The following is an 881-nucleotide window of genomic DNA, read 5'->3' on the forward strand; positions in this document are numbered from 1 at the left end:
AAAAATCCAATTTTGATCGGAATCAACTCAAAGCTTTCTACACAACACAAGTACATGTATATGCATCAAAAAATGTAATAAAAATAGAAAATTCTCTCCTAGTAAATTTTGGTCATTTTTGATGAAGTACCCTGCACAGGGTACTTGACCAGATTTTTTGACCAACATTAAAAATTCATCAATCAGAATCAGCTCAAAATTTCTGTGCAGCATAAGAACATATACATATGCATCAGAAAACATAAAGTTATATACCTGTTGAAACTGTGGTGAAGTAAGAGCAGTCTCCGTGTCCTCATTAGTAGGTGGTAAGTGAGGGGCAAGGTCACTACCAATATCACCCTCTCTTACTATCGGACGCAAAGCTTCAGAGGTAAGCACTTCATTCAACTGGAGGCCACTCTCCCTCTCTCCCTCCTCTCTCCTACCAGAAGGAGAAGCACCAGATCCACCTACAAACAGTCTCACAATAGCATCACATGACTTTACTCACCAGCTGGGGGCGGGGGCATCTGTAACGACTCCAACGCAGTTTGAAGGTCACCTATCTGGAGCTGTCTATAATATACATGTACATTGTACGCACATGATAAAAATAAATTTTAAAATAATTTATAAATAATATCATTATACTTACGGTCTTTGTTGTGCTCTGTCAGTTGGAATGACATGCCCAGCACCTAACCCAGGACCACGCCCACTATATTAATTAATTAAATATAATAATTATCTGATAATATACTTACTGAAGTATATCCATTCTGTTAGAACTGCCACCTCCTCCGGTACCAGTGGGTGCTGCTCCCCCTCCCCCTCCTGCTCCTCCACTCATTGCTAGTAGCTCTAACAGCTGCTGGTGAGTTACTGTACCATCGGAACCA

At 40.5% G+C, this 881-nt stretch overlaps 1 protein-coding gene across 1 annotated transcript; it reads right to left on the bottom strand.

Annotated features, from left to right (window-relative positions):
* Nucleotides 1–255: 255 nt before the first annotated feature.
* Nucleotides 256–875, bottom strand: LOC109593687 (uncharacterized; the record flags this gene model as incomplete). The annotated part of the gene is made up of 4 exons (XM_020008659.1): nt 747–875; nt 638–700; nt 494–558; nt 256–452 (listed from the first exon to the last, which is right to left on the bottom strand). Coding segments are annotated over exons 1-4 (411 nt in total), but the record flags the coding sequence as incomplete, so codon positions are not given.
* Nucleotides 876–881: the final 6 nt, after the last annotated feature.

The sequence above is a fragment of the Amphimedon queenslandica genome, unplaced genomic scaffold (genome assembly GCF_000090795.2).
Source record: "Amphimedon queenslandica unplaced genomic scaffold, v1.1 AMPQUscaffold_147_Cont27826, whole genome shotgun sequence".
NCBI classification, from domain to species: Eukaryota; Metazoa; Porifera; class Demospongiae; order Haplosclerida; family Niphatidae; genus Amphimedon; species Amphimedon queenslandica.